Source organism: Nicotiana tomentosiformis, chromosome 6 (genome assembly GCF_000390325.3).
Source record: "Nicotiana tomentosiformis chromosome 6, ASM39032v3, whole genome shotgun sequence".
Taxonomy (NCBI): domain Eukaryota; kingdom Viridiplantae; phylum Streptophyta; class Magnoliopsida; order Solanales; family Solanaceae; genus Nicotiana; species Nicotiana tomentosiformis.
In genome coordinates, this window is record NC_090817.1 from 10,086,242 (window position 1) to 10,113,650 (window position 27,409).

The window sequence follows — 27,409 nt, forward strand, 5'->3', positions numbered from 1 at the left end:
TAGGCCAACATGATCATTTATAAACTCAAAACATAGGCCGAAAAGGCCGTGCAATTTTTTACGTACACGACATTTGTCTACAAGCCTCTAAGAGTACATAATTATCATAAAAGTCGGGACAGAGTTACGCCATACCAAAACATACACATCTAAATCATACTGACCAAACAAGCAACTCCGGAGAAAATAGAGTGCACCAATATCTTATGCTGAGCTGATCGCCTACTTGGAGGACTCTCGACCTATCTATCGAGACTTGCGGACATGAAACGCAGCGTCCCCAAGCAAAATGGACGCCAGTACAAATAATGTACCGAGTATGTAAGGAATAAAAATCGATAAAATAATAGACATGAGAGAAACATGAAGAATAAGACTAAACATGTATGTCTGAATAGCTTTGTAAATCATTTCATATTTATAATGTCATGCATATGCGTATAACATCATACCATGCGTAGGTATATGCGTTCATAACATCATCAAGCCTCTCAGGGCATCCCATCATATCATTTCGGCCACTATGGGCAAATCATCAACATGTACTAGCTGATCAGGTGGTGGTGCATACATAACGCCATAACCTTTGCCCATATCCCATATACATATAATATACGCGTATATAACGCCATCTGGACAAGGAGTCAATGTACATGTATAAATGCATGAAATGCATAAGAAATACATTAATAAGATTTTCTCAGAATGTCATAAAAATAATATGCTTGTCGGATAATTTTTTATCAAATACGTATTTTTCTTAGACTCATGAACACAAAATATAGTAATAATTCACATGGGGAATCAAGAATATAGATACCCCTATATTTTTATGAATAGAGTCATTTATGAAAGTTGCGTATTTTGCTCGTTTCATTTGTATTATTTGGATCATGCTAAAAAGAAAGAAGAGATAGCCTTAACATATCTGAATCGATTCTCTTTTGCGAAAACACGTAACGGTTGATCGAAGTAGGGGAAATTCGTATGATATTCTTGAGAAAGATTGTACCGTACTCCGTTATAATTGCAAAATCTCACTTTTATTTTGAATTGTTGAAGCCTGGCGTTGCTTTGATATATGCAGATGCATATGAAATCTCATATTGAATTCTTGAAGATTAATATTTTGGCATTTGACATATACTTAAAGTTGAGATGCCTCGCGTTGAAAGTTTCGGAGTTCAAAATGAATTCTCTGAGTTTCAATAGAATTCTTGCAATGACTTGCTTGGTAGGCCCCACTTGACTTTAATGACTAAGCCACTAAAAAGACTCTCTTAATGACTACCTTATTCTATTGTTTTAAGAGTCATACTTTGATAAAGCCTTGGCTGTCACGTTTTTGTAGTTAAAACTTTATCCAAAATACTATTAATTAACCACTAATCTCATGATTAATTGATAATCAATCTCCCACTATTCAATAATTAACCTATTATATACATAATTAAGAATTATCTTAAATTATTTATAATATTACTCACTTTTAACATACTTTATACACCTTACTATCATGGTCATGTGGTACCTTGTATGATATTAGTTCATAAATACCGGGTATTACAGCTCGGATCATATTTTATCCCAAATTGCCAAACTTTGACGAAATTTTAACGTACGAAAAAAATGCGGAATATAACATCTCATTTCCGAACTTATATCAATTTACTTATGGCGTACTTTCACGTATGAAAATATGGGGTGTAACAATCATTGACTGATTTCACACTTCGAACAGTTAGATTATTCTGAATATGTACTCTACAAAATATTCATCAATTTTGTAGTCATACGATAATAAAACTTGCCAACAAGTGTGATTATGTCTTTTAGATTGTTGCTTTCATGTTCGCTATTTGTACACACAACATTTTGTATAATAATTAATTGATGTATCAAAAGCACATTACAATAATTCGATAGGTCAGTACCGATTAGGCGAGTAAATTCTGATAATTGTAATAATCAGTTCTGTTGAGGGATTTAAAGTGTATATTACTTTTGGTGTTAGTTTTTCGAATGAGTTACTTAAGTTTTCCTTGTTTTCATTAACATGTACACTTAACGAATCTATACTGTATATTTTCTAAATAAAGGTCAGAAACTTATTCAATTTTATGTGTTTAAGAAACTTAAATACGTTATACTCTGCTCATTTCATCAATTTTTATTCTGAAAAGCAGTGGCGGAGCCACTTTATAGGAAGGGGCGTCAAATGACACCCCTTCGCGAGAAAAATACACTGTGTAGTTAGGTAAAATAAATAAATTATATATATATACTATGTATTGTCTTCTCTTAATTTCCTGATATATTTATTTTTATATATTTTGACATCTTTTAACGAAAATTATGGCTCCGCCACTGCTGAAAAGAAGACATGAAAAATAAAAGCATCTTATGTTTATATATAGAAGCTGAAAAATTATTACCTTTTTTTCCCCAACATTTAATGGTCGAAGTGCTGATTTGAGTACTTTCATATACTCCGTTCAAAAGGAAATAGAGTATTATCACTTTTAGCTCACAGTAGAAACTATTTACATTTGATAGCCGAAAAAGTATATAAAATTTGTATAATTTTTGTATTTAACATACCGAATGTATATATATACAAAAAATATACAAATTTTATATATTTTTCTGCTATTATTTTTTCAGCGGCTATACAATGGTATTTTTCCAAAGAAAATGGGGTATGTTATACTCTTAATTTTCATTATTCGTACAAAGATTTTTCTACTCTATGCCTCTTTGAACTACTACCAGATACATGGACTTTACAAAGTAAGCCAAAATAAACAAATTAAAAAGAGAAAAATTTGTAGTGCAGATAATTTATTTATTTATTTATTTAAAAATTGATCCATTCAGAGCCATCAATAAAGCTAAGTGAAATAAAAGGCTTAGCTTCTTGATCAGTTAGCTCTCTACACCACGAAACTCTTCCTGCAAAACTTGCCCCTGGTCCACTACATTTGTATTGCCCAAAAAATACAGTCCTGTCCAAAAAAGTAAAAATAATTAATAATTAAAAGACAAATGGACTTAAATAAAAAATAATATTATCTGCATGAGGACCTGTCCATATTAGTCAATAATGATTAGTGTTTAACCAAACATTTGTTGTCTGAATATGATATAATATCTTATATCTGCATGCATAAGGTCATTAAACTCTCCCAATTAAGCTAAACATATCCTAAAAGAATAACTTTGTTTTTTTGGTATGTAATGGTTTTTTGGTATAACCCCCCTCATATTGTGCATTATAGGTGGATTACAGTTGATAATTTAGAATTAAATAGACTTGCATTCACATGGACAGAATGTCACAAGATGTCCAAATTGGCTTCCTTATCGGATAGTTAAAGTGTCTAGTCAGAGTCGAACACAGAATTTAAACTTTAAGTAATTGGATTCCAAGTTACTAGTTTATACATATTCAATGAGTTTCTTAAGATAAATATAGGGTTTGGACGAAAGCTATTGCTTCAGCCGAATCCATAATCCATACTCTAGCTTCGCCTTTGTGTCTGACCAACTCATCCAAAAGCTTAATGTGTTAGAAAGAACACACTTTTATTTACTTAATTATGTGTTCAACACACCATCTGTACCTAATTATTTTAAATGGGTCAAGCATATGAAAATTATTTTTGTTAATGGGTGATGGTGAGACTCGAATCAGGATATCTGTTTACTCTAATATCATGTTGAAGAGTGTAACTAACATATCGAAAACTTAAACTATTAGAAAGATCATATTTTTATTTACTTAATTATGTCGTCGACACCAATAATGACAAACAAATAATTCAGATGTAGACATTTTATTTACTTAATTATGTCGTCAGACACCAATAATGACAAACAAATAATTCAAATGTAGACATTTTAAGGTATTATTATTGTTAGAATATAAAGGGTGATTGGAGTTAAAGGGTGATTGGAGTTAAAGGATAATGAACAAAGATATATGGAGATAGTGGAGTAATGAAGCTAGTGCTACACTGGAAAAGGTTAATATGACAAATTTCCAATACCATTTGTGTAGATAGGTAACAGAAAGAACAGATAAAAGGGACGGTCACCGTCCCACGCCAACTATATATTATAGCAAAAAGGTAATTCTATAATTAATTTTGTGCTTTATAAGCTTAGCCACACTTTAGTCCATAGATTGGTTAGTTTTGGCATTTTTGGCAAGAAAAAAAGAAACTTATCTAGAGTCTAGACTCAATTCTTTAATGAAAAAGTGTAAGGCATTCCATATTGATTGATCAAAAGATTAAATCTACTTTAAAAAAATATTAGCTAGGACTTGCACCATCTTTTGAGTGGTCTTAAAAGGGCGAATTAAAAAAACGTTTGGATCAATGAATATGTCATGATTCAATCTGCCTAAATTTTATTCGCTAAGCGAATATAGTAGAGAGTTATGTTCTATAAATAATAATACCACAAAAACAATCTCAGCGAGTTTCCACAAATGGAATCAGGGAGTATAATGAGTACAAGGACTTTACTCTTACTCTGGGAGGGCAGAGAAGTTGTTTCCGATAAACCCTCGACTAGAGAGTAGATGAATAACAGCATAGGCCACAAGTAATAACAACAGTATATGAAAAAAATATAGCGAAAGATAACAATCAAATAACAAGTAAAGATAGCCGTCTATGAATCTCTAGAAATAATAATTTACTTCTATATTTCGGAATTCTTTTGCCATTATTGAAGGAAACAAAATTTCACCAAAGGATTAAAAAAAAACATGTGAAAGACATAAGGGGATTCAACATCTAATATACATATTATTATTTTTTACTTTAATGTAATTTTCTGGCAAAGCGGATTTAGGTGAACCCTTTTATTTATCCCCTAGCTCCGGTTATGTGTTTAGCTTTAAAAATCACATTTTAACCTTAACGACATTTTGGTATAGTCATAGCAATGTCATCTAGGACTATAAGTTTTAAGTGTGCTCTCTATATATATATATATATGCATCAAAATATTTTATTTTTTTCCGTAAATTCTATACTCAGTTAAACATGACATATAAAATAAAACGGGCGACAGAGAAACTTACATTTCTCGAAGAGGGTCACCCCAATTATGCCAGCCTTTAGGGATGATAATATTGTCCATATAAGTATATGCAAAGACAACCCTAGAGAAGGGACCCCAAGCTCTTCCAAGGTACAAAGCACCAGAACCCGTGACTTTACAGTTGACAAAGCTAAAGCCAGTGTCCTCCAACATACTGCTTCTTCCTTGTGCTGTTACTGCCCCTGTCACTGGTGCTATTGCGTGCAAATGACATCCCTGAATGTAGTGGCGGAGCCGAAATTTTTATTAAGGGGAGTCAAAATATAAAGAAATAAACTCACCAAAAAGTCAAGAAGTGTCATTATATAACATATATACATTTTTTTTTTAAATTACCGAGTTATACTGTGTAATTTTCCGGCGAAGAAATATCGATCAACACCCCTTTAGTGCATGTGGCTCTGCCACTACCTGAATGATTTAACATCAAACTCACATGATTTGACTATATCGGTACTGGCAGCAAAGGCGGACCTATGTTAGGAATAAAAGGGTTATCGGACCCTGTTTAACTTCGGCAAAAATTATAGATATATATGTGTATATACGTCGAAAACGGTTATATAGTTTACTTAGAACCCTTAAGCTCAAAAGCTATATATAGATACACTGGTTGAGTAGTTGGCTTATGTGCCCCGCCACTCTCAAATCTTGGGTTCGCCTCTGACTGACAGACTCAGGATGTTTAAGTCGTAGGCAGAGACGAATCTAGGATTTGAAGGTTCCCTACTATTTTGAAAGTAGCCGTGTTGCTATTTACACGATTCAAATAGAGTTACATCCAGAGGCGGATCCACAATTTTAAGTTTATGGGTTCCTAAAGAAATCCCAAGTTAATATATACTCCTAATTACTGGATTAACAGTATAAGTTCCAAGCTAAATATTCTTATACATTTAATGTATTTTTCAATATGAATACAGAATCTTGACAAAATCTATTGGGTTCACGGGAACCCATAATTCATGCTGCTGGATCCGCCCCTGGTTACATCTAATCGGTTTGATCAACTTTAGTTTCGATTCGAGTTATTTGTCTTTTCAAATTATACAGTCAAATACACAAATAATATTCCAATTATTATATAGACAAATCTACTTTCTGAGATTGGATGCCCAGTCGATATCTTTGTATATTATTACTAGCTTCCAACATAAAAATATAATGTTTGAGTAAAATATAATGGGTGCTCAAGCCCCCATAAGGTTCAATGTAGGTCCGCCGTCAGATAACATTGAGTTTAAATGTAAATTATTTTTTATATTAGTAGTGTAATTTAATCGATTATAAAGTTATTACGCTATTTTTTTAAGGTTACCATATTAGACTTGAGTGGTCTATTATTCCAAGTTTTTCATGGTTCTATTTACAGAAAAAATCATTACAGAGGAGACAACTAATCCCCTAGATATACAAATAGAGTATAGATGTGACAGACATTTAAAAAAATCGATTCTGCAAATATAGTTTGATTGAGATAAAAACAGAATCTGGTAATCTTTTCACGGAAATTTTGGTTTACAAAAATCTGTTTGGGGGTTAATTTATAAGAACAACGACCCAACTATTTGTAAATCAACTTAACCTAATAATCCTTAAAAAAGATTACACTGTTAGCTCACAGAACACAAACTTTTTTTTAACATTTCTCTTATGTGCAATTTGCCAACATTATCTCTAGCATTATTGGAGCTTCTAATTTTTTTTTCTCTTTATACTATACTTTTAACTAGATTTTGTGTCATCAGCTTTGCAGCATCGCATGTTGATTAAATTAAGTATTGGGTTTGGGCCAGAATTACTGGGTTCGATCGAATCTGAGCCTCACACTCTAGCTCGACCCTGTTGCTAAAACATGTAAAGATAAACTTGATGGTGTAAAAACTTATTACAGTGACGGTGTACATAACTTAAATTCTTTCAAGAATTGAGTGATTAAGATTTTAGATGATCAAACCAACATGGAATTAAAATGAATATCAATATTTTTTACACTCTGCTCTATTGAAAAAAAATGGAAGAGAAGTAATTAATTACCTCAAAGAAAGAAAGGCCATTGCCAAAGATGAAATCCACAGAACCTTCAATATAACAATCTTTGTAATAATGTCTACCCAAATGATCATAGAGTGTATCTTGAGCTCCCAAGAATTTACAACCTACAAAAGCTGCTGTATCTGCTGATATTCTAAATGCTACTGCTTGTTTTCCAATTGCTCCTGCTGCTGGCACTGGCGTTGTATTCTGCATTTTATAATTATTATCATTATTCTTTTTAGCTTTCGGAAATTAAAGTGAAAACCAAGAATTTCTAATATAGACAACATTTGACAAACAAAAAAAAAAGGTAACAATATTTTGTTGCAACTTTGTCCGGTGTATGTGACATATTTTTCTTTTTTGGTTTGTTTTAAAAAGAATAATATACCTTTCTATAAAATAAAATTAAAAAAAGGCAATCCGGTGCACTAAGCTCCCGCTATGTGTTAGGTCTGGTGACGAACCGAACCACAAAGGTCTATTGTATGCAGTCTTATCCTGCATTTCTGCAAGAGGCTATTTCACAGCTCGAACCCATGACCTCCTGGTCACATGACAATAATTTTAATTACCAGTTACACCAAGGTTCCCCTTCAATAATATATTTTTCTATATTTTAAAATAATTTAACTTTAAACTTCTCATTTTACCTTTAATGCATGATTTTATAGCCACAGAAATATCATGACATGTTTAAGAGCACACATTTAAACTTCTAAATTAGATCGTTAATCCATTTTAACATAGTATCCCAGCTGAGGCCATCGCTCAATTAACAAACGAGTTTAAGTTCTATTTACTAACTGTGTAAAAATATTTACATAATTAGGTTATTTATAAGGTAATTTGAGGTAAATCTCCAAGATAAACATTAATTAGTCCCGATACAATCATTATTGACCTACTATTACATGTTAAAATTCACCGATTTAACAAAAGGAATTAGACTCACACATAATCATGATACTTTTTTCAGGCCTTAAATAAATTATAACAGTTTTGATTTGTTGGATTCTAATTTTGTATTTCTTAAAAAGCAACCAACCAAGTGAAAAAAGCAAAAAACGAATTCTGTACCTTGAAAGTAATATTCTTGGCCTGGAAATAAGGGGAATTCACAGCAAAAGTTGCAGAACCAAAAGTGCCAAGGGGTTTTCCATTTGGTCCAGGAGTTTGTGCTGTATCTCCCCACTGAATTATTGTTTTATCTGCTCCTGCTCCTTCAATTGTTATAAATGATTTAAATGGTGGTATATTTACTTTCTCCCTGCAAAATAGTTCATATTTTCAGTTAAAACTTGAAATAAAACTTCAGAGTTGAAGACATTATTTTGAACAAATATAAATAAAAGACAACTCAGTGCACTAAATTCCCGTTGTGCACAGTATCTAAAGAAGGTTCGAATCACATTGGATTATATATATGCAACCTAATCTTGCATTTCTGCAAAAGACTATTTTTGTAATTTGAACCCGTCACCTTTCTGATTATATGGCTACCCTTTATGCGCATGTCTAAAGAAGGATTGAATCACATTGGCTCATATGTATGCAGTCTAATCTTGCAAATGGCTAGTTTTGCAATTTGAACTCGTAACCTTTCTGATTATACGGTGGCAACTTTTAAAATTACACTGAAACTCCCTTCAATCTTGAACAAATATATGGAACAAAATAAAAGATAATGTATAAACCACTTGGCATTTTCATAGTCCCAATTGAAAAGAACAGAACTTTAAATTACTCATATGCTTTTTACATTTTCTATCTGATCACAAGACTGTAAACGACAAAAGCAAAGGACAGAAAACAAAAAGGAAATTCTTTTCATCACAATTCCAAGAATTGACAATTGACTACAACTGCAAAACATTACAGCATGTGAAGACTAAGAAAAGACAGATGAATGAAAAAAGAAAAGGACAGTCACACACATGATACTACACCAAGACAAACACTTTTTAAGGAGAAAAGCTTAAATTCAATAAATTATGAAATAGATGGTTAAAAGTTAGTACACATGTCTTCATCAAATTGAGCTATTCAAAAAGTAAAATTTCAATAAAAATAACAAAATGTAGAATGTAGATGTTCAATGACAATCACTCATCTAAAGAAAGGGGAAATATTCAATTTTATAAATTAAAAAAATAGGAGTGTAGTTTTCGCGCACTACAACTATCTAGTAAAGTAGTTGAAGTATGAGTAAACTGACTTAAACACGTTCAATGACAATCACTCATCCAAAGAAAGGGGTAATATTCAATTTTATAATTTGAAAAAACAGTAGTGTCGACTTTCGCACATCTCGACTATCCAGTAGAATAGTTGAAGTACGCACATTTTCAATGACAATCACTCATCCAAAGAAAGCGGAAATACTCAATTTTAAAAATTGAAAAAACAGGAGTGTCAGCGCATCTCGGCTAAAACGTAACTATCCAGTAGAAAAGTTGAGGGACGCGCAAACTGGCTTGAACACTATTATGATCGATAAAAATTAATGCGACTTACGTGTAAACTCCTGCATGGATTTTGATAACAACTCTGATAAGATTGACAAAAGGGAGAGAATCAATGGCATCTTGAATTGAAGTAAAATCTCCATGAGAAGGATTTTTATCAACAGTAAGAGTGAAAGAAGGGAAGATTTTATTTTTGGCTGTTTTGAAAAGGGAATGTTTTAGGCTTCCAACAAATTGAACCCATTTCATGAATTGTTGTTCTGATTGTTGAACTTGTGTCATATTCACTGTTAGTTGTTTTCCTTTGGCATTTCTCTTTGGCCTAAGCCCTTTGGTGTGGCAAAGAGTTAGGCCAGAATTGATGAGAAGAATGAGAATAGTAAAGTGAAGAAATGGTCTAAAATTTGGCATTTTTATTGGAGTAGTAGTACTATCAAATGAGAATAAAAAGGAGAAAAAACAAAAAGTGTCAAGAACTTATAAAGAGAGATGTTGAAATGCATTGCAAGTTGGCTATATATACATAATTACATGTATATGTCTCTGTGGTTTTGGGGTTGGGTTGAAAAGTTCAAGCGGTATTTAAAGCAATGAGTCATCTCCTTCTTTCTTATTTTTAGCAATAGGTTCGAATAAGCTTTCATGCATCTTTGTCTATATTTTCTTATGTATGTTATTTTTTATTAGTACTGATATCGAGTAACTTTATCAAACAAAATTTAAGCAGATAAAAAGATTTAATACAATATTTACCTAGCCCGTCTCTTCCTCTCTTTTTTTCCTTCTTTATCATACTAGTGTTCAGTTTAGCTTGCATGTGTCTGTTTGCTCTTTTACATATATATTATTTTCACTAGTATAGATATCGGATAATTCTGTTCACAAAGATTTAGATAGATGAAAAGAAAACATCTAAATATTTTGTCTCTAATGTGATTTGAACTATGATTAACGAGTATCTTTATTCACCAAAATTTAAACATATGAAAAAAGAATCACCTAATATTTTTCTTTTGATAACACTGGTGTTTAGGCCAGCTTGTGTGCACTTCAACTAATTCCACGAGCTACCTGCTACCTCCTATCAACATATGTACTGAAAAACTCTATACACTAAGATTTGAACAAATGAGAAGAAATCACCCACTATTTTTGTTGTCGCTAGAAAAATCACCTAACACTTTTGTCTCTACTAAAATTGGAACCGTAATTTTTCTTAATTTTTTTTATTTTATTGACTATTAGGTCACACTCTTAAGTGCAGTGTGCACGGAATAATGAGTTATCTTTTAGGTAGAAAGTGGTACAAATTGGAGAATCATGACATAGGATTGAGAGGGTCACGGGTGCTTCCACTGAAATGAATGCAAAAAAAGTTGGCATTTGGGAGTGGGGGGTGGGGGTAGGAGTGTTCACAAGAAAGAATTTAGGCCATAAAGACAGCTTCATAGGAATGCACTTTTTAGTTTAATTAAAACTTATATTGTTTTCCTAAAAGTATTTGCTTTTGCACTTTGTTGAGGTTGTTTTTTTGTTGTTTGTTAGCTCCCGTGAGTGTTCTTTCTGTTCCTGTTTGAAAGTGAATATATTCTTATTCGCATAAGAAAAATGATTCAGTAACTAACATTAGTTGGGATTTTGTACTTTATTTAGTATTTACTATTTAACAAAAAGTAATTAGCTTTCATAATTAAAAGCCACTATGCACTAAAACGCCAGATTTAAGGACTGCTGCATAGTCAGTCCAAACAGTATAAACCTTTTACATTTAATGCTGTTAGGCTTGGGGTCGGAGACGGAGGCGGACCTAGGAATTGAAGGTCACGTGTGCAGTTTTAAATTAAGCGAAAATGTGTTTTGTATATAAGGCGCCACAAGTAATTTATCACTATTTTTAAAGGCATATACATATATACATGAAAAAATTTATCGAACTATTCGGATGCTAGTGACCTCTCTCTATAGCATAGTCCCGACTCTGGCTAGAGAGGTGGAAGGGGGTTTAAATGAACTTTTATAAATAAAAAAATACATTGTATATATAGTCAATTTTTTTTATGCATATATATAGTAGATATTGAACCCCCAATAAAATTTTAAATCTCTGCTTTCGCTACTGACTAAGCCTTCAAGTTTAAGGCAGATTTGAATGGTATTAGCTTTTGAACTTGGGGGAAGATGATTATTATAGAGTTAACTTATATACATCGACAGTGTGACGAAATTTTTACGCCATTGGTATAATTTAACTTATTATAAATTATTAGTTTGCTTTATTTTTTAGGTTAATGCTAATTTTCTAATTATTTTTATGACTTAATAGTGTAAAAAATCACATTATTAATGCACATAAAAATTAAACACAGTATTCATATGTCAGACTCATTTCCGGTAGTAATCCAAACTTTGGCTTCATTTTGAGCTTCAGATCCAACCTATTTAGTCATGGGATCTTAATAGCCGGTTATATTTATTATTATTATTTTTTAATTATATACATAGTTTTTACATTAATTATACATAATTATACATATATTATACTTTCATTGGCTATTTTTAGTTTAAGCGATTTGGTGATTGACTATTTGGGTCAATTCTTCTTTAGTCATTTAATGTCCGGTGCTTTTTGTCCATTTTTCCCTTTTCAAAAGACAGTCATGAATAAATAAAAAAGTTAGATGCCTCAGCATGATACACAAAAGGAGAAATGCAAATGCTAATTGATGATTAGAAAAGAACAAAAAAAAATTGGAAAATTGGAGTTAGGAAAATAAAATGACTTAATAGGTGGTAAAGGATGAAGTACCTAATATTCATTGTTGGTATTAAATTAGAAATAGTGTGCTTAAGAAAAGAGCTATAATCTTTTGTAGATGATTTTATGTTTTAGCACTATTATACTTCAAATAGCAAAAATTAGATGATAATTGATTGGTATTAAAGTGAAAAACCATTAATAAACAAAATGTTAGAAAATTCTATTTCAGAAATATTAAAGTTATACCAACGGCGGTTAGATAGAAGGTGGTCAATTGAACATTGTAAAATAATTATAGGTGGCTCCTAAGAAACGGCTCTAGCGCGAGCAAGAGAAATTGCGGGTGCCCAGTCTCTCGTGAGTGCTACCTTACATGATCTGGCCTGAGTTCCACCTCTACCTGACTCCTCATGTCTCTCCCAGCTCCGACCTGGAGTACTGGCTCCTGCTCGGCCGATGACGCACGTGTTATTATCATCTATGCATTGGTTAAAGATATTTTTATATCATAAATGAGACCTTCAATTAGTGTAATTGCAATACTATTTAGGAAGAATGGGGACAAATATTGGAATGATTTAGATTCTAATGAAGTTAGGAACTTATTGATTAGATACATTGTTAAGATTATGAAATTGAGAAAAAAGACAAGAATTGGTTACTTTTTTGTGAATTTTTGGTAGACAACTTCTTTTATTATCTCTCTTGACTCTTTGGAATTATCTACAAACAGCTTTCACGGGGTGGAAAAACCATGAATCAGAGATATAAAAGCAGATATCTTTTTGGCGTTTTTCATCAAACAATTTAAGAGCAAAACTAATTATTCATTAAATAAAGCCTTCCACCATTGTTTCTTTGCCACCATATGCAGTATTAGAGCTGTTTAAATAAATAATATTGTTTCCGTTTCAAAAAGATAATATTTTTCGGTTCGAGAGTCAAACTTCTTAATATTGACTGCAAATTTAAACATAAAATATTTAGTTTTGTAAAAGTAAAATTTATATATTCGAAATAACATAAAAAGTACTATAAGTCACAATAATTAAAAATATTTAAAACTTATATAAAAAAGACGTGGTCAAATAACAACTAATTTAACTCTCTAAATCTGAAAAGTATTGGTATCTTTTTTGGGACGGAGGGAGTACAACATGGTATTATATAAGTAGTTTATTTGATGGATTTTGTGATAAGTAGGTATGTTAATGGATTATACTCGCTTCCCACTTACAGAAAAGAAAGATTATATACACACTGTTACTGAAATAAACAAATGTGTTACTCAGCTCTCGTTTTATCTCTTTTACTTTAAATATTTTGTTAATTGTTCATGTTTAAAAAATAAGTTATGACAACGTGGAATTTTTTAATAAAAAGTTTCTCATGTGGCATGTAAGCTGTGGCAAAGTGATGATGATGTGGCAATGACATGTTATTTTCCGGCGCTGAAAATTTGACTTTCTAGTGATTTGTATTTTCTGGGCAACTAACACATAATTTTGTCACTTACTATGAAAAAAATAGTTTTGTAACTTTAGTATTACAAATGGTTAGTTTAAAGACTTACTGTTACAAAAAAAAACTAGTTTTGTGACTAGTGTTACTAATAGTGATTTTACTGTTACAAAAAATAATTTGTGACTTTAGTGTTACACCGAGTAAAGTTAGTGATAATAGGTGAAATTAACTAACTTAAACTTCTAGATAAATTGGTTATACAATTCAATAAAGTATTAAAGTAAGCAAAGGTGTTGAGTTGAATTTTCATGGAGCCATTGTCAAAAAGAATTTTTATGTGATTGACTGGTAAAAAAAAAAAAACAAGTCCGTATGTGAACAGTGTTGAAATAAAGGTGCTTAAAATTTTGGCAAATTGACCGCACAATTCAACATTGCAAATTCGTTGAAACAAAAGAAAATCCAAAGAAATTTTCTCCTAATTTCCTTCTCCAATATTTAGTGTATGTGTATGTATCATTTTCTCTCTGTCCAAAATACATTTCTCCTTTAAACACTATTTTTCATGTAAATTGGTTTTCAAAATGGAACAAAAAGATGTAATAACCCTCTATTTGAAAACATTCAAAATTAGATCAAACTTTCTTTAATCTGGTGAAACAATCTGAACTTCAATGTTATTCATGTACTATTATTGTTTTTATATTATGCCAACGTTGTATCGATTATGCATATGACACGTGGCCGTCCAAGAAAGTGACATGTGGAATCCAAGATAGGGGATGGCTAAAGACCGAAGGCAACTATTTCGTTTGTCATCGAAAAGAATAACGCTCGTAAAGATGTGATAAATGCTATTTTTCCGGTAGCATTTAACAGAGAATATTCCATGGCATTAAGAGTAGTTACCCATTACCAGGAATTTGGTATTTATGTTCACCGTTATATCTTCATCAATGCCCCTCATAATTGACATTAAATAAGGGTACGACCCTAGGACCTTTTTCATAGCTATAAATAGTGAGCTATGTTGTCATTGTAAAGGACACGAATTTTCTGAAAAACTTATGATATACTCTATATAAAGCTCAATCTAATCTTATCTTCTTATTTCTTGATTTTCTTAGTTGTTGTGCCCGGAAACCCTATTTTCGGAATTGTTGCTTCTCCTGTTTCGTCTATATACTAAGGCTAAGTATTGTGCAATTCTTCGATTATTTATTTATTTCAGAATCAAATTAATTCACTTATCTAGAAATCACGTATAAATTCAACTGTACCATTTTACGGGTAAACAATTTGGCGCCCTTCGTAGGGACTAGATAGTCGTGTAATTGAATTGATCCTTGGATTTTTTACTAACGTGTTTTGATTGTTTTTGTCTTAGAAAAGATCAGAAGACATGGCAGATAACATTGTTAACGACATGCGCAACCCCGAGATTCAAGGGGATTAGCCTCATTCCGAAGATTCAATCAGTGACACCTATGATGAGGGGAATGATGCTACACCAGTGAATGACAGGCTGTATACTCGACATGTTCGAGGGACCACTCACGATGACGCCGATGAGGAGCATGTCGTCGACGCGGTAAGAGTCTTGCAAGAGCAACATGCAACCATTCTAGGCCACCTCACGCGACAAGTTAAAGTTATGACTGAGTTGAAGCAAGTACTGTCAGGAGCTTCAAATAATACAAACAGACGATATTTGATTCCTCTTGGGGTTCCCATGAACCAAACGACATGGAGGATCGACAACAACACTCCCAGGGGTGAAATTGGCTCTGATGGGGCATGGGGAACGGATCTTGCCTCAACAATGAGAATGATCCTTTCAAGAATGAACTTTTACGGTTCATGAGGAAAGTGAACGCCCGCATGGACCAGATCTCGGGGCGTGCCACCCGTGCTGAAAGGTCCGGACTCGAAAAAGTATACTCACTTGTCGTACAAGCCAAGTGCGACACCAGAGTTAATCTCGAAGCGGTTTAAAATGCATGAAGTGCCAATGTATAACATAACTTCATACCTCCAGGAGCATATTACCATATACACAAAGGCGATAAAGGGAAATGATTTAGCCCCTTACAGAATTGAATCTATGCTGCTGAAGAAATTTGGAGAAACCCCTTGACATGATAGTCGTTGTTATCCGAGCATTTCATAGATTCCTTTAAAATGCTTGCGGATTCTTTCATCAAGGCTCATGCCGGGGCAAGAAAAGTACATGCCCGAAAGGCCGACATAATCAGGATTGTACAAGAAGAGTATGAGCTGCTACGAGAGTTCGTTACCCGATTCCAGAAAGAGAGAATGTTGCTCCCGGCTATCCCGAATGAATGGGCGGTTGAGACGTTCACCAAAGGATTGAATCCAAGAAGTTCAGACGCTTCCCGAAAATTGAAGAAAAGCCTACTCGAGTTTCAACCAACGGCCTAGGCGGATGTCCATAACTGGAACGAATCAAAAATAAAGGTCGAAGATGATCAGGTTGGTTTTTCATCGTTGATCAAAGGACGAGAAAAAAACAAGAAAAAAATCAAAGGATGATTATGATGCGGACATGCAGACTTCGAGGGGCCGATTTTTACCCTATGAACGAACTGAAGGCCACAACAGAAGTTTCCGGACAGCGTACACGTTCACCATTGACAAGAGGACTGATCACGGTTGGAACAATCAATCACTGCAGGATAAAGAACTGGCAGGATCGCGGGATCCTCCTTACCCTAGATTATCATAATACAATCTCAACGTCAGTATAGTGGAGTTGATATCGGCCATGAGAAATATCAAAGAAGCAAGATTCCCAAACCCGATGAGATCTGATTCCAGCCAGAGGGATCCTAACTTGTGGTGTGAATACTACGGGATGAATGGTCACCGAACAGGGGACTGTCGACATCTCTGGGAAGAAGTGATAACATTACTGAAGAATGGTCAACTCAGAGAATTCTTGAGTGACCGAGCTAAGAACAATTATGGTCGTAACTGAGACAACACTAAACCCTCGAAAGCAGGAGAATATCACTCGCGTCAAATAATTAACAAGATCTTCGTAGGGAACGAGATTAATGGGGTCACATTTTCAGCAACAAAGAAGAAGAAAGTATCAATAACGCATAGCAAAAGGCTTCGGGAACACGATATCACTTTTACGGAGGAGAACGGTGATGGATTGCTGCTACCACACAACGACGCACTAGTAATTCCTTTAAATGTGCTAGATTTTAAGATTAAATGTTACCTCAGCAGAAAGGTTTTCCCGGGCGGACCTAGCAGATTTGAGGCTAACATCAAGGTTGCGGACCGTTGAACTAAAAAGCCTATTATGCTCGATAATTTTCCTGTGCTTCTCTTCCAACTGGGCGTTTTTCGCGCCCACAACAATAATCTTTTCAATTTTGGAGTTCAAAGCTGCCTCTAAGTTAATCACTCTTTCAGTGGAGGTAGCCTCACGTTCGGTTGCAGCAAGAACGGAGTTATGGACTTCAACATATTTGACCCTGGCTTCGACAAATCTAACCCTCAGTGGGTCAATTTCTTGTTTAAGGGTTACCACTTCTTTCTCATGTTACCGCAAATGAGCTTCCAATACAACAACCTCAATGGATTTGTCTTCCAGTTTTGAAATGCGGGCAACATATTGCTCATGCTCTGCCAAAAGCTGATCTCGTGCGGAGGTAATCTCTTCATTTTCATGAATCTACCTCTGAAGACCCTCAGAAGCAATAAAGTTGGCCTACAAAGTAAGAAGGTTAAAATTTAGGATATGTTCACACCCGAAAATAGAAGAATTAATAAAGAAAGAAAGGAATGTACTGTTGCAGCGTTGTGCATGGCGTTATTCAACAAACATTCTCCTGAGAGTGCCTGAATTTTTCCAGTCTTTCTCTGAAGCCAACGGCTTCAGATAATTAGCAAGCTTTACCGGTCGGGATAAAAAGTTGCATCCGGTAGAGATAAAAAGAGTAACGTTCCTCCTCCATCGTGTATCTTCAGAAGGGGCATCATAATTTTACCCCAAATTTCCATGAACTGGGGACTGTGGAAGAGGAATACATTCTTCACGGTCAAGTGCGACTAGTGGAGGTGATGTATCAATTGTTGGTGGAAGAGTAGATGAAGATGGAAGTGATGTAGCAGTTGCTGGTGTTGGTGAAGATGGAGATGAAGCTAATGGAGTTGAAGAGTGAGAAGCAGCTGCATCAAATGCAGTGCTGGTTGTTGGATGCTCGCCAACCAAAGACGGCAAGGGCCCGGTACTCAGCCCCGCAGTACCAGACACAATAGTTGGGGCTCGAAAATGGGAGTTGACATTATCTACCAAATCAAATTCTCCCCAAAGTGTCGAGGCATCGTCCTCGGTTGGTGTAACCCTCTCAGCAGGTTGAGCATTCTGTTAAGATGATGAGGATCGTCGTCTTCTATGTAGAGAAGCTCCCTAATCACCAGCTTTTTCATTATCGTTGATCATCATGGTGTCTATGAACGGCCCAGAAAAAGGGCCAGTCACCATCGCTACTATAGATGACTCGGGGGTATCGATCCTCGCCCTCTTATTCTTTTCCCCGAATGCAGAGGAGCATCTTCTCTTTGGTTGTTTGTCTTCGAGCCTGAGACTCCGAAAAGAAACATTTGCTCTTAAAGCAGGACCGGATCCACTTGTTCGAGTAAGCACCTCCTAAAGAAACCATGCTGCATTAGCAGAATCAGCCAAGAAATCTTCCTCGGGAACAGCAACAGAGCCCGCGGGTAGACCTAATTTCATAGATAGGTTAGATAGGTTAGAAGAGATCAATCGAGTTCTTTACATGAAAAATTGAAACAACTGGCCCGAGACTCACTTCTGGAAAGAACTGGCCCCTAAACCTTCAATCACCGGTGGGATCTATCGAGTTGTTGAAACAAACAAAGGATGTGGGATCAATACGGCTATAGAAAAATATTTAGTAAAAGGGAATACTAAACAAAGAGCTTACGAGTGCGGTTCCAAGCGGTCGGAAAGGATGAAGTCGTTGCCGGAATGATGTCGTTGGTGGCAGCTGTAATGATCTGTTGCATCCACCCATAGTCGTTTCCATCATCCATGCTATACAACAAAGTATGGTGGACACGCTTGCAGAGGTTTATCATTCCCCCGCGGAAGATTTTGGGAGAATAGAGATTCATAAGGTTAAATCCTCTCCAGTTTCCTGGCACAAACGCCAAAGGCAAGCAACTGTCATCTACACAGAAGGGCTTACTTGTGCCAAACACACTTGGTAGCGGAGGCAAAACTCCGTAATCACGGAGCCAAGATCTCCGCTCAAAGAGAATGAACCCAAAGTAAAGGGATATGTGTAAACATATGTAAAACCCTCCTTGGGTAGGGTGACTCGCTTCGATAGATCAAGAGCAATAATTTTCAAGTCATGGCAGCGACAATCTTCCTCCACAGTAGGAATGCTCGAAGGACGTATGGAAGAAGGATACCTACTAACGGCCCAAGTACGAGAGTTAGCAGTAGGAAATTTCTCTTCGAAATATTTTGTGGTAATAAGACTTCTAGGGATGATAGAGCCCACTGTTGGAGGAGAAGACTCCTCAGCCTTGTTCTTGTTTTTTGAAAAAACTGTACGTTTTGAGGAACAAGCCATTGTATGAAAGAAGGAGAAGGTTTTTCGTTTGAAGAGAATTAGAGAAAAGATGAAGAGCAAGATGCGAGTTAGATAAAGGAAGCTTGAAAGATTATGAGGTATAAGGGAGGAAGTTGATGTGTATAAAAGTTTTGGCGGCTAAATTCATGACCGTAATTACCTCGATAATCAGCAAAAGTTGTGCTGAATAATGGGACAACGCATGTTCGAGGCATTAAATGCGGAGAGACATGCGTCTAATCAACCGTCAGAAGCCTTCAGACATAATTATAGTAATTTTCGCCAAAATAGTGTTTCTACCAACTTTCCGGTAATACAAAGTTATGTCACCAGAAATCAGGGGGACTATCTGTACAGGTTAAAATATGATATGACACGTGGTCGTCCGAGAAAGGGACACGTGGAACACAAGGTAGGGGGATGGCTAAAGACCGAAGAAAACTGTTTCGTTTGTCACCAGAAATAATAATGCTCATAAAGATGGGATAAATGTTCTTTTTCCGGTAGCATTTAACATAGAATATTCCATGGCATTAAGAGCAGTTACTCGTTACAAGGAATTTGGCATTTATGTTCACCGTTATATCTTCATCAATGCCTCTCATAATTGACATTAAAGAAGGGCACGACCCTAGGACCTTCTTCATAGCTATAAATAGTGAGCTCATTTGTCATTGTAAATGACACAAATTTTCTGGCAAACTTATGCTATACTCCATACAAAGCTCAATCCAATCTTATCTTCTTATTTCTTGATATTCTTTGTTATTGTGCCCGGAAACCCTATTCCCGGAATCGTTGCTTCTGATGTTTCGTCTATATCATAAGGCTAGGTATTGTACAATTCTTCGATTATTTATTTATTTCAAGATCGAATTAATTCACTTAATTTAAAGGTGATTGTTAAATCAAACAAATGAATGCAGAATATATGTCTTTACATATATTGCTATTATTAAATTATATTTAATCTACACATATATATTATCAACTTAATTTTTACTTAATCATAATAAATTAATATAATTTATGTATACACTGGGTGCAAGATCCCAATTTTACCATGCCAAATTACTATTACAAAATTAGGCTAAACTGACAATGATCGAATAAAACCAAAAAGGGAATACGAACTCTGATTAATGAGCAAACTTTAGATATATCAGATCTTTCCAACTTTTATAAGTCAAGCCCAACACAAGGAAACATCTCAGGCCCAATACTGATTGATTTCTTAAAATTGAAAAAATAAACAAAAGATTCTATTAAATTTCATTACATTTTTTTTGTTTGAATTAGCTATAAATAACCTGATTTCCTTTTAATTAACTCTTATTGAATATGAAACTTTTGATTTGATTCCTTTATACTGAGATATATTAATTCGAATGTCATAATCTTATATATTTAGAATCCGCTATACATTTAGTATTATAGGTTTCGCTCTGTCAACTCAAAACTTCTCGTATTCTGACTATCAAGATTGACTAAATGAGAAGGTCCGGTTTGGCCGAATCAGTCACTTTTGTTTAAACACTGTATTTTGTACTAAAAAAATTATTAAATATATATAAATATTTAATTACAAACCTAGTAACTACGAGGAACTATGTGCTCTATGATATTAAAAAAAATTGGTAGGAGGGGAAATCCGCAACCGCTACAATCTTTGCCACAACTTCTGCCCTTTGGGTGAGCACTTTATGCGCACTGGGTAAACCTCTTCATGTGTAAACCGCACTAGGCAATTTCTATGCGACATGTTCAACCCAAAAAGCATTAAGGATAGAATCGATCCCACGTCATCCGTATGAATAACCGTCCTCCAAATCAACTAGACAAACCCGAAAGAATTCCTGTGTTATAAATTTAGAAATCATCCACTTTAAATTCTCACTCCATCCCAGCATAAAATATAGTAATGTCTATATTATTTTGTAGGCCCAAGCCTTGGTCCCTCTTGATGAAACACATACATATACATCCAAGAATCCTAACATCTCTTTATGACATCTTCTGAAACTACCTTGAAAAGATAAACATCAATTAACCAAAAATAAAATAAAATTCTGGTGTAAGCTGATTCACTAAAATAAATGGGGATATACCTATTAAACAGTGGCGGAATCAGTAATTCTAACAAGAAAATTCAAAAAAATACAACAATTATCATATATTCTATTTGCTCAGTATAATTTTCCGATCCAATAATCATTTCTATCTCTTTTAAGATTGTTGTCATACCAAAAAAAAACTCCAAAAAAGACAATTGTGACATTGAAAACCACTACCACAAAAGAATCAACTTTCTTTCCCACTTCACCTTTACACCATTTCAACAAAAAATCAAGAATCCACAACTATAATCTTTGTAAAAATCTATTGGCAAATTCCAAAGAACCTAATTCAAATGTACAAATTAGCAATTTACAGTTTCATAGCCATAGCCACTTCAACTTCCTTTGTTTTCTTGCCTTCCCCTCCAAAATCCTACTATCACTCTTTATTCATATCTGATTCTTTATATGATAATTCTTCTATAGCAAACCATCTTTTTATTCTAACTAAGAGACCCCATGTTGCTGGTTCTGAAGCTAATGCTGAAGCAGCAGCTTATGTTTTATTAATTCTCACTTCTTACAACATAAAATCACATGTAACATCCTATGATGTTGCCTTAACTTATCCTGTCTCAAGGTCTTTAATTCTTACACCTTCTTCTTCAGAAAAACCAATAGAGTTTGGTCTTTCTCAGGAGATTTATGAGAATGATCCATATGCAGATGTTGCAAATGAAGTTTTACCTACTTTCCATGCTTATGCAAGATCAGGTAATATTAGACTACATTTCCAAATATTTGAAATGATGGATTTTATTTCACTATATTCAGGTGTATTGTATTTCTCATGAATCTTGAAAATGAATTTGAGGAATTATTTTTATTCATTCTTGGTTTTGACAAATACATTTTGCTTATTGATGTTTTATAAGGAAGAACCGGTAAAGTTGTTGTCGTGTAACTAGGAGGTCACGGTTCGAGCCGTGTATACAGACTCTTGCAGAAATGCAGGGTAAGTCTGCGTACAATAGACCTTTTTGGTCCGGCCCTTCCTCGGACACTGTGTATAGTGAGAGCTTAGTGCACCAAATTGTTTATTGATGTTTAAGTTTTTTAAGAATACTTAAGCCTATAATAGGAATGATTTCTTCGGAAATCATAAGCAATTCAATTGAAAAACATTTGAGAGAGACATTGATTAGAAGGCGAAATAATAGATTCAAGAAGAGGAGCAATATTCTTGAAGCTACCTTTTGTGTGGTTTAGTTGAATACCGGAGATAGTGCTATTATTATTCTTCTATTTGCTCGTGAAGGAGGCTTCAGCTATCTTTAAGAAACGTGCGGGATGCTTTGTGCATCGGGCTGCCTTTTTTTATTTGAAGATATTTCATTTTAATAAATTTGAAGATTTTATTATCTTGGTTTCAACAGGCACTGCAAATGGTCCTGTGGTATATGCAAATTATGGTCGCGTGGAGGACTATGCAACATTGAGAGAAATGGGAGTTAATGTATCTTATACTGTTGTGTTAGCTAGATATGGGAAGATATACAGGGGAGACATTGTACATAATGCTTATGCTGCTGGTGCAATTGGGGTGTTAATTTTTACTGATAAGAAGGACTATGGTGGTGCAAAATGGTTTCCGGACGATAAGTGGATGCCCCCGAGTGGAGTTCAAGTTGGATCAGTGTATGATGGAACTGGTGATCCTACTACACCAGGTTGGCCTAGTACTGGAGAATGTGAGAGATTATCAAATGAAGAAGTTGATGATTCGGGGAACGTACCGTTGATACCTTCATTGCCAATTTCTTCGGCTGATGGAGATGCAATTATAAGGAGTATTGGTGGAAAAGAAGCAAATGTGGATTGGCAAGGAGGAAAAGATAGTCCTATTTATAGAGTAGGTCCGGGACCTGCAATTGTTAACCTCTCTTATGAAGTAAGTATGAGAAAGATTAAGGTTTTGTAAGTCATCATCAGAAGTAATTGTCATTTGTATATGTTGTGTTATGTATATAATAAGGGGTGTGGTGGGACGGATGGAGTCACTCCATCCTTAACCAGAGGTCTCGGTTTCGAGTCCTCAGAATGAAGAAACTCTTGGTAGGGAACGGCTAACCCCTTTACTGGCCCTATGTGGCGTGAATCTGAATTAGCCGGGCCAATGAATTTCTAATACCGGATGGTTTATCCTTCCCGTTGAAAGCAACATGAGTTCTAGTCTATAAATCAATTTGGGGTTGTTGAATGGATGTTAGTTTTGCAGGGACAACAGGTCATAAGGACAATTCAAAATGTTATTGGAGTTATAGAAGGAGAAGAAGAACCTGATCGGTACTCCTCTAACTTACAATTTTCATGAGTTAGTTGACTTCAGTACACATCCTGGAAATGCATAAAATTTATTCAGTATTAGAGAAACTGGCCTGTTTGAATAGGACAGAATGAATGAATAGAATTAATTCGTATAATCGACCCCAACTAGTCAGGGATTAAGGCGTAGTAGATCGACTGATTGGTGAGTTAGCTGATTCATGTGCAAGCATCCACAAAGAAGATAAAATACTACCATAAAACAAAGGAAAATTTATAAAACGCGGCCAAAATTATCTGCTAGGAAATGTTTGTGTCGCTTAAGGGAAGATTTTTTCCAGGTTTGTTATACTAGGTAATCATCGCGACGCGTGGACATTTGGAGCTGTTGATCCCAATAGTGGCACAGCAGCCCTACTTGAGGTATTATTTCTCAGTAAAACTTACCCTATCAGTTGCCTAAAATCTCAAGGATATATTTTGTGCATCAAACATGTAATGTACATATATAACTGATTACCTGATTTGCTCATGCAGATTGCACAAAGGCTAGAAAAGCTGCAGAAAAGAGGATGGAGACCGCGAAGAACAATCGTGTTATGCAACTGGGACGCTGAGGAGTACGGCCTGGTCATTCTCTCCCTCTTCTTTTAAATACACAAAAGCATATTTATACTCAAAACCAAAGCTTTCGCGTAACAAGAACAGACATGGAATTAAGTAACTTTTACCAAATTGCTCGTTTCAGATAGGTTCAACAGAATGGGTTGAAGAAAATAGGGAAATGCTAGCGTCAAGGGTCGTTGCCTACCTGAACGTTGATTGTGCAGTTCAAGCGAAAAATTTTCGAGCCTCTGCAACCCCTCAGCTGGATGAACTAATCATACAAGTTGCTCAGCAGGTATTCTCCTAATTATTTCAAAAGAAAAAATGTCAAGCAGTCTCAGAGGTGGAGCCAGGATTTGAAGTTTATGGGTGCGGGATTCTAGTTTGTTTAAGTTACTGGCTTCTAAATGGAAAATTTGTACATATTCAATGGAATTCTTAAGACAAATACAAGGTTTGGACCAAAGCTGCTTCGGCCGAACCCGTATCCCGCATTCTAGCTCCGTCCCTGAGCAGACTAATACAATAATGCGACGCCTATTTTACTGTCACCAATTCATGTCTTATCTTGAAAACAAGAAACTCCAAAAACATGCAAGTAAAGTGCAGATTAGTTTGAACATGTATTGTAACTTCTGACTCATCTTGAACTAACTTCTTCCTTAAAAGGTAAAAGATCCCGATAACTCCACACAGACTATCTACCAATCATGGCTCGGCTCTTCCAACGACACGACAGTAAAGGTGAGAATGTAAAATGCTTACCTAAGTTCATTTAAGAGCATACAACTCTGAAAAAGGAAGGCATACTAATCCTGATAATCGTTTTTAATGAAGCTCGGGAGATTAGGAGGAGCTGGATCAGATTACGCGGCATTTGTTCAACACATTGGCGTTCCAACACTCGACCTGTCTTTTGGCGATGGTAACAAATATATTAGTTCCCTGGAAAAAGCATGTTCAGTTATTTTCTGTAAGCTGAGATTGACAGAGTTTGAAACTGTAGAAGCTGCTTAAAATATAGGCATCAAGCTAATGGTACAACATACTACTAAAATATAAAAGAGCATTTACGATGCAATGCCTGAAATAGCAGCTAAATTACTAGCATTGCACCTCTTAAAGAGTCTAGCCATATCACCATATCGGCGAGCATCTACAAGTTTTAAGTACATTAATCGTTCGACTGCAGGTTACCCAGTCTACCACTCAATGTATGATGATTTTGTGTGGATGAAGAAATTTGGAGACCCGATGTTTCATAGGCATGTAGCAGGTTCGTATTCGTTATGCCTTTTCCCAAATAACATATGTTGCAAATATGCGGTATTCCCAAATTATCCATATTATCCGTCATTCAACCCATTTTTTATTCGTATCAAATATTGTAAATTTCTATCACTTCATGTTGCTCCTTTCGCCTTGTTCTCTTTTACCTTGTTCTCCGTACTATCTACCCTCCCTAGACCCCATTTGTGAGATTATACTAGGTTTGTTGTTGTTGTGTATCAAATATGAGTGGGTCGGCCTATATCTGGTCCGACCTGCCTGTTTGACACCTATGTGGATGACACAACTAAGATGTCATCCTGAATCAATCTAATTTATTACTATATTTTTACAGTGGCAAGCGTTTGGGGTTTATTAGCACTTCGGCTTGCAGATGATGAAGTTTTGCCTTTTAATTACCTAACTTATGCGTATGAGCTCCAGGTACAAGTAAATAGCTTGGATTCTTTCTCAAAAGCAAGTGCATTACTACCTTGTCCTTTTAGCTACAATTAAAATGCAACCTAATGTTAGCAATATTCATGAAACAGAAAAGTGCAGAACAGTTGGAAGCTGAAATATCAGAAAATGGCATTTCACTTGTTCCCTTGTATGCTTCTATTGAGAAACTCCGAAAAGCAGCCATTAAAATTGAGGATGACGTAAAGGTACAAAATGAGTTCTACTATAGAGATCAATGTAATACATTGACATGCTAATATAGGTAATTCAAGCGTAATCTTTCTAACAGCTTAAGATTTTAGATGAGGTGATCACGCAATTCAACAGTAATAGTTAAACTGCGCGCATGGAGTTAACAAACACATCGACTTGTAGGCACTCAAAGCCAAAAGAAGTTGGGCATCGGTGAGAGAGTTGAACGATAGACTAATAATGACAGAACGAGCATTCACAGATAAAGACGGGCTTTCCTCAAGAACATGGTATAAACATTTGGTAAGTCTTATTTCAACCTTGCTCACATACTAAATGATATAACATAGTTATCCATCTCATGACATATACATTGGATTTAATTACTGCAATTTTTTACTCAGATTTATGCACCATCAAGGCACGACGATTATGGGTCTAACTCATTCCCCGGTATATCTGATGCTATTGAGAGAGCGAAGAGCCTGGACTCTACAGACTCGTGGCGTTCTGTACAACATGAAGTTTGGCGAGTTGCTCGTGCCATCACACAAGCATCGCTAGTCCTCAGTGGTCGACTAACGTGAATCTTTGTTGTATCATTTACAATGTTATTGCGTTAAATATTTTTGAAACAAGAAGTTGTATGGTTTCACAAGCTTGGTCTTAAACAAAGTTGTGAATTTTACTAAAGATCAAAAGTGGATTCTTAAGTCAACAGAGACGCCAGTAGAAAATATAGAAAAGTTCTAGTACTCTTTATTTTTTAAGTTCATTTTGTATAATGTTAGTTTGAGTGAGCTTAAATGAAACGACGGGGTCAATAATGATTCATATAACCAACTCAACTTATTTCGAATTGAGTCATAGTTGTTGTATATCTTGTGAAGTCAGACACACTTCTCCATCAGTGACAAAAAGTTTAAAATCTTAACTTGTCAATGTCTAATAAAATGCAAGAATTTTGCACAAGGCTTCATCAATTATTAAACATAAATTAAGGGCTGATTCTCA

At 35.0% G+C, this 27,409-nt stretch overlaps 2 protein-coding genes across 2 annotated transcripts; one reads left to right on the forward strand and one right to left on the reverse strand.

Annotated features, from left to right (window-relative positions):
- Nucleotides 1-2,623: 2,623 nt before the first annotated feature.
- LOC104088670 (probable pectinesterase 53) lies at nt 2,624-10,159 on the reverse strand. The gene is made up of 5 exons (XM_009593389.4): nt 9,670-10,159; nt 8,233-8,422; nt 7,153-7,359; nt 5,096-5,331; nt 2,624-3,005 (listed from the first exon to the last, which is right to left on the reverse strand). The coding sequence occupies exons 1-5, from the start codon at nt 10,029-10,031 to the stop codon at nt 2,858-2,860; spliced, it is 1,143 nt and encodes a 380-aa protein (XP_009591684.1). The 5' UTR covers nt 10,032-10,159; the 3' UTR covers nt 2,624-2,857.
- An 11,554-nt stretch (nt 10,160-21,713) lies between these two features.
- LOC104088669 (probable glutamate carboxypeptidase LAMP1) lies at nt 21,714-27,113 on the forward strand. The gene is made up of 13 exons (XM_009593386.4): nt 21,714-22,315; nt 22,978-23,492; nt 23,820-23,887; nt 24,208-24,289; nt 24,404-24,496; nt 24,615-24,767; nt 25,142-25,216; nt 25,310-25,397; nt 25,665-25,748; nt 26,097-26,185; nt 26,293-26,409; nt 26,579-26,698; nt 26,800-27,113. The coding sequence occupies exons 1-13, from the start codon at nt 21,895-21,897 to the stop codon at nt 26,980-26,982; spliced, it is 2,088 nt and encodes a 695-aa protein (XP_009591681.1). The 5' UTR covers nt 21,714-21,894; the 3' UTR covers nt 26,983-27,113.
- The last annotated feature ends 296 nt before the right edge of the window (nt 27,114-27,409 follow it).